The 6,197-nt window shown below is 56.8% G+C and overlaps 1 protein-coding gene across 2 annotated transcripts; it reads right to left on the bottom strand.

Annotated features, from left to right (window-relative positions):
• Window positions 1-1,191: 1,191 nt before the first annotated feature.
• On the bottom strand, window positions 1,192-5,474 carry LOC121166620 (glucose-6-phosphatase 3). 2 transcript variants are annotated; one of them, XM_040995831.1, is made up of 6 exons: window positions 5,185-5,474; window positions 3,125-3,231; window positions 2,662-2,752; window positions 2,355-2,473; window positions 1,999-2,140; window positions 1,192-1,827 (listed from the first exon to the last, which is right to left on the bottom strand). In XM_040995831.1, exons 1-6 carry the CDS (start codon window positions 5,400-5,402, stop codon window positions 1,464-1,466), a joined length of 1,041 nt encoding a protein of 346 aa, XP_040851765.1. In that variant the 5' UTR covers window positions 5,403-5,474; the 3' UTR covers window positions 1,192-1,463. The 2 variants fall into 2 exon arrangements, with proteins under 2 accessions (XP_040851765.1, XP_040851766.1); XM_040995832.1 differs by lacking the exon at window positions 2,355-2,473 and having other exon boundaries at window positions 1,416-1,827.
• Between the last annotated feature and the right edge of the window lie 723 nt (window positions 5,475-6,197).

Genomic DNA, 6,197 nt, shown 5'->3' with positions numbered 1-6,197 from the left:
TGACCTAAGAGGGCCATGCCTTAACTTTCCCCCTTCCCCTAGGCTGCCCTCCACAGCTGGAGCCACAGCAGTGCCCCAAGCTGGGGCAGGGCTGGCTGGTTGCACCTGCTTGCTTTCCTTTCCCTAAGGCAGGTTAAGACTCACCTTTTCTCCCCTGACTCTGCTGCCTCCCCCCAGCCCGCCCAGTCCTCTGTGGGCCCTCACTGGGATGGGTGGGGGAAGGGGTCTTTATAAAGGGGTGTCAGGACACCTTGGCACTTGGGCCCAGGTGTTTCTGGCCTGTGTGCGGCCAGGAGGAGGGCTGGGCTCGCCTTCCTTTTGGAACCTTTGCTTTCAAGCCTGGAGACAGTGAGAGGGGGACTTCTCAAAAGTTCCAGACCAGGGTCGAGCAGTCCTGCCTTAGGCCCTCAGCAAGGTTTCCCTTCCTATCACGCTCCAGTTGCTGGTTACCAGCCCATCCCTTGCCAGGAGTCCTGCTCAGCTCTGTTTCCAAGGAATAGGACCCTTAGGCTTCCAGAAGGTTCTGTGTAGTCCATAGGAAACCAAAGATGAGAAACTGCTTCTAGAGAACTGACTCTTCCTCACTCCTCCAGACATACACATTCTCCACTCCCACCTCAGATCTCTGCCTAGTCAGTGTCTTGATGGGGGCCTGGGTAGAGGGGGCTGGTGGGGGCAAGTGTCCCTACCCCATTTCGCATTGGCTTCTAGTGTGCTAGTGTGTTGTGTTTTGCCTGGGGGAAGGGAAGGGGCTTGGGCCCTGGGCCCTGGGTCCCTTTGCTTCCCAGTGCCTGTGGCAGTTCTGATTCTGTAAGCCCACTCCTTGTTTTGTCTCTGGAGCTGGAGTTAAGCATTTTGTAACCATTATTTCATGCATCCTTGTGGAAATAAACTTGTTCTGGCAGTGCCTCCTAAGGCCAGCGTATGTTCTGTGGGCTCCGAGGGGGAGGCGAGGTCCTCATCCTCCTTCCCAGCCAACAAAATTGCTCTCTCTTCCAGCCCTGGACTGGAAGCCACAGAGGGCAACTCTGCAGGGCTTCCTCTGTGGTGATGAATGGGGGGGGGGGCAGGTAGGTTCCCAGCACCTCCTCCCTGGCCCTGCAGGAACTGGTATAGATGGTAGCCTGGCAGGGTGAGTTCCATGCTGATGGGTGCAAAGGTGAGAAAGGAATCTAGGAACTTTGAGAGGAATCCAGAAATTTCAAGGACTTTATTGAGGCTGCCCTGAGCACCCTCTGCAGTGACGTGGGGACCTGTTAGTCTCACCATGGCTTTTGCTTTCCAGGGACTTCACAACAAAGGCAGGAGAGGGCCCTTTTGGGGGCCAGGACCAGGTGGTGAGAGAACATTTGGTCAAGTTGGGCCTGCTTGGTGACTCAGAGAGGAGGCTGCCTCCTGGAGTGTGGCGGTCAAAGAGAACAGGCTTTGTGGGCAGGAACAGGGACAAAGAGGGCACAAGGGAGTCAGGAAGAGTGGATGGAGTGGGCATCATGGGCACTGAACATGTACACAGCCCAGGGTACAAGGGCCAGGACCAGGAAGGGCCAGAGAGTGTACTTAAGGAAGTTGAAGATGTAGAAGAGGCTTATCTGAGGAGGGTGACCCAGCCAGTCCAGAGGGCCCAGCAGCCCCATGGCCAGCAAAAGGCAGGCTATCTTTTGGCCATTTCCCAGGTACGCCCGCCGAATCTGGGCATAGCAGGGAGAGTGTAGGGCGATGCCCAGTCCCAGGGCAGCCCCTGAGTCACGGCTCAGGGAGGCAAAGGGCCGGCTGTCCAGATGTACCCACTCAGGCCGTTCACACCACTTGGAGGCCAGGTTGATGGACCTGTGGGAAGAAATGTCTTGCCAGGAGGCCGGAGTCTCCAGAGCTGCTGGCTTCCAGCCATGTGCCTTGGGAGGGTCCACTCCCACACCTGGCTGTGAGCTCAGGAGGGCCCAGCGAGCTAGAGCCCCCACCAGACCTGGTTAAGATTCACCCCATCCTTCCCAGGCTTACCAAGAAAGATCCAGGCCCAGGCTAACAAGGGTCCAATAGATGAGGCTGGCACCCAGCATGAGGGCCAGTGCTGTCAGCCCATAGAAGCTTAGCTCTCGTTCCATGGGCACCCGGGGGGTCATCAGCCAGCCCAGGACAGCACCTAGGAGAATGGCATAACAGCAGCTTCAAGGAGTTTGGGAGCATGGCCTCTCACCCCAAGCTGCAGCATGGCTTGGCAAGAAAAAAGGCTGAGATGTCAGTGGGCCCGGAGGCTGGCTGGCTCGGGGGAAGCTGGGAAGGTGGAGGGGCTGCTACACAGTCCTCCCACAGCCAAGGGGACCGTTCTGGCCCACTCTGTTGCCCCAGGTGCTCACCGGTGATGAGGCCTGCCAACACCTGATGAGGGAAATGTGCTAAGAGGAAGACCCGGGACAGGCCAACTGCCAAGAGGAAGGTGCAGTAAGCCAGGCAGGGGATCACCTTTACCCAGCGCCTAGAAAGAAGAGAGACAAACAGCTCAGGGACACAGCGAGGCCACTTGCGGTGCCCATACCCTCCTTGGTTTGACCAAACAACCAGTCATCCCCGGAGCTCTAGCCCCCAGGCCATCATGCTGCTGTGTCTCTTGGGCCCAGGATGCCCCCACCCCTACTCTCCAAGGTGGTAATGCCAAGGGCATACCTGTGGGCCCGAGCAGCCATCTGGGCAGTGAGGGCCGTCATTATGGGCCAGAGGGCCGCTCCCGTGATCATACAGTGTCCGGAGGGGCTGCCTGCCGGGGAACCCAGAAGCACATGGTAAGAGGACAGAAGCAAAGGCCAGTGGCTGAGAGGCAAACTTCCTCCCAGCTCTGGTCCATGGCTCCCTGTGGCTGGACGCCTCTGCTGTCATGCTTCTGCCTTGAGCTGTGCCACTGGGCTCCACTCTGAACCAGGTGGGCCTTGGGGCAGTATGGTGTCTGACCTGGGTGCCCTCCTCCCCAGCTTAACTTGGGTTTCCAGGGATTACTGGGCTCTCCGAGCCAGTAACTAAGATGCTAGTCTGTCTGGACAGAAAGAAGGGCCACCCTAGTTGAATGGTCCTGGGAAAAGCTTCCTCAAACCCCAATCAAACTGGGAAAAGGCAAAGGGCTGAGGTTTCCCACCTGGACCAGTTTCACAAGAAGATGGAAACTGGTGAACCTGGGCAGGTGCCCGATTGTAGTACCCAGACTCATGGACCCACCAAAAAGGCCTCTCTCCAAATAGAAACCTAGAAAAGAGAAAAGACACAAGATGACATTGTAAGAGGATGGTGAAGGGCAAGATGCCTCAGAATACCCCAGTGGGCCTGAGGCATGGGGTCAGGAAAGAGCTCCCAGCTGCTACCTGGCTGTGGTTTCCACTTCGGCACAGCATAAACACACATAGCTTTAACAAGTGAAAACAGAAGAAATGGTGAATGTGCGCATCTGAGTGTGCACATACATGGCCACCCTCAGGCGCCCACTCTACCCCTTCTCCTGCAGGGACAGCCCTCTTAGCCAAATGGCCCTGGAACCTGGCCCTTCTTCCTGGAGCCTCCCTCATCTTCCTCTCCACGTTCCCAATGCCAGCCCACGTTGCTCTACACCTGAATGACTAAACTGAGCCTCCCACACCTGCAAGTGGCAGTGGGGAATGGAAAAAGACAGAGGAGAAAGATGCAAACTCCCCTGGCCAAGCAGGTGCTTATCTGCATCCAGGGATACGATGCAGGGGATGGGCTCGGGCTTTGGCTCACCACCGAGAAGGAAACGATGCTGATGGCAAGCAGAGAGACAGGGAAGAGGCTTGCCTCTCCCCACCAAGCATGGGGCCTTTCACTCACCAAGGGTTCAACACATACTTCAATAATGAATAGGGGATATCAGAGGGCCTGTAGATGGGGCATTTATTGTGGTGCAGCAGTTCAGCTGCTATGTGGGACCACTGTTCCCCATATCAGATGGAGTGCCCTCCTCTGCTTCTAATCCAGCTTCCTGCTCAAGCACACCCATGGGAGGCAGCAGGGGATGCCTAAGTATGTGGGTCCCTGCCACCCACATGCAAGACAGAGAATGACTTCCTGGTTCATGGCTTCAGTCGGTCGCAGCTAGGGGAAAATGAGCCAGCAGACAAATCTTTGTCTCTTTCTCTGGGTCACTTTGCCTTTCAGATAGATAAAAAGAAATACATTTTCAAATCTCTGTAAAAGTGTTGAATGCAATGGGGGGGAGGGGTTGTCAGAGCTTTGGGAGAACAGGAAGGCCAATAGGGATTCCGGGGCAGGAAGAGCTCCAAGCCAGAGTCATTAAGCAAGGAAATAATCAGACAACTGCTCTAGGGATGCAGTGCACACAGAGGTGTGGAAGTGATGGGAACTCCTATTTTGTTTTTCAGCAAATCCTGTCAGCCCCTTCAAGCACCTCCAGTGATCCTTCCCGGGAGGCAAAGGCAGTTATGGCAGCATGCCCAGCGGGAGGCATGGCTCCCTGTGTGCCCAAAAGAGACAGAACAGGTGGCATAAAGAGATAAGCCCAGGGGCCCGCAGGGCATCCAGCCACCTGCCTGGGATTCCGTTCTAATGAATGACTGGGAAAGAAGAGGAACTGTTCCCCAGAAGGCGGGGTAGCAGCTCAGTGCTCCCCAAAACATTCCAGGTACACTGGTCACATAGCCGAGACTGTATTTCTAACAAGCTTTCAGGAGCTGCCCGTGCCACCGCGCACCGGTTACAGACCACACTTTAATTTACAAGGATTCTTTTGTCATTAGCAGCCAGCCTGGCATAAAGCATATTTCTTAAAAACAAACAAAATTATGTCAAATGAATGAACAGATGAATGGGAAGGTGAGGACTTTCTGCTACTTAAACCGTCTCGAACAGTAAAATACAGATGCCCAGTCTCTAGGCCTGGAGGTTCTCAAACCAGCAGGCTTGCGGTCACGGTGGGGACAGTCTTCCCCTTTCAACCCTCTCGTCCGTTAGGCGAGTTTCTTCAGCAAGCCAGGCTGGGGACAACGATCTAACGCGCAGCATGGGTGTACTCTGAAGTCTTAGTCCAAGCCAGAGGCTCAGAGATGCCCCAAGGGGGAAACCGGGACTGCAGGGAAGGGTGGGAAGGCCTTTGACACACCTGATGGGAGACTCCGGGTTCCTGGGGATGGGGACCAGGGGGCGGGGGCGGGGGCATCGCCGTCTCACCACTTGAAGATGAGGTTGAGCCACTCGGTGACGAGGCTGATCCAGAGCACCGCGACGCCCACGCGGCGCCGGGCATAGTAGGCCGCAGGGAAGTAGAACAGAAAGAGGCTCTTCGGGTCGCCCAGAAAGGTGACCCAGAGCCAAACGTTCTCCAGCCAAGGTAGCCGGTTCTGCAGCGCCTCGGCCATCGCAATGCCCGCGCCCAGCGTGGACTCCATGGCGGCCGCGGGACGGGATAAACCCGGCTCTGGCTGCGCTGGGGCGAAGCCGAGCACTCCCGGCCACAGGCAGGCGGCTGCCTACCGGCTGCCCTCCGAAGCCCACCCTCCCGGCCCGCGGCCGGTGCCAAGCCCCGCCCCCGGCAGCCCCAGGCTCGCGGCAGTCCTCGTCGTGGGGCTTCTGGGTTTATATTGTTTGCTCCTGCGCTCTTCACCAGGCCAGCCTTTCTACTGGGCGGCGCAGGGGACAAACCTTCCCCAAAGCGTTTCCTCAGCGCCCCACGTGGCCGCTGTTGCTCGCACGTGGACGTCCAGCCGGCGAGGTGGCGATACCGGCTGTTGTTCCGGGTCATGGGACTGACCAACCCGCGCGCCCGGGTCTGTCCGAGCCCTTCCTGTCCTGCAGGTAGAAGTGGGCTCGTGAGACTAGGCTCCTTTCCAGACCCGACCTCTTTTCTCGAGTACCGCCACGCCCCAAACGAAATCTGCACAGATTCAGATATATATCTCTTGGAGAACAAGCTACCGGCAGCCCTGAATTTACACACATCCTTCATACTTAATCCCTCCATGCTGCCCCTTGCCCCCCTCCCACCCATTGTTCAGATGGCCTTGCCTTTTTATTTCGAGAGATCTTGGCTAAAGACTTGGGAACTGATCCCAAGTCGTACTTCCAAGTCCCCCTACCTGCAGTACACACACCATATGACAGTTTGGGTGTGGACAGAGGAGGGGCCACCACCCCTCCAGCTCCAGTTCCCACTGAGCCCTGAGAAGGAGTACACTCCCACAAAA

Source organism: Ochotona curzoniae, unplaced genomic scaffold, assembly GCF_017591425.1.
Source record: "Ochotona curzoniae isolate NIBS_2020 unplaced genomic scaffold, NIBS_Ocur_1.0 patch179, whole genome shotgun sequence".
In the NCBI taxonomy this organism is placed as follows: domain Eukaryota; kingdom Metazoa; phylum Chordata; class Mammalia; order Lagomorpha; family Ochotonidae; genus Ochotona; species Ochotona curzoniae.
Note: the sequence above shows the minus strand (reverse complement) of the source record. Positions and strands in the feature narration are given on the sequence as shown.

Bases quoted from the DNA above. Each gene is read 5' to 3' on its own strand.
- LOC121166620 (XM_040995831.1), bottom strand. From the start codon at position 5,402: ATGGAGTCCACGCTGGGCGCGGGCATTGCGATGGCCGAGGCGCTGCAG. The intron at 2,753-3,124 runs GTGGGAAACCTC...GTTCCCCGGCAG, and splicing joins TTCTTGTGAAACTGGTCCAG to GCAGCCCCTCCGGACACTGT. The intron at 2,141-2,354 runs GTGAGCACCTGG...CCATTCTCCTAG, and splicing joins GTTGGCAGGCCTCATCACCG to GTGCTGTCCTGGGCTGGCTG.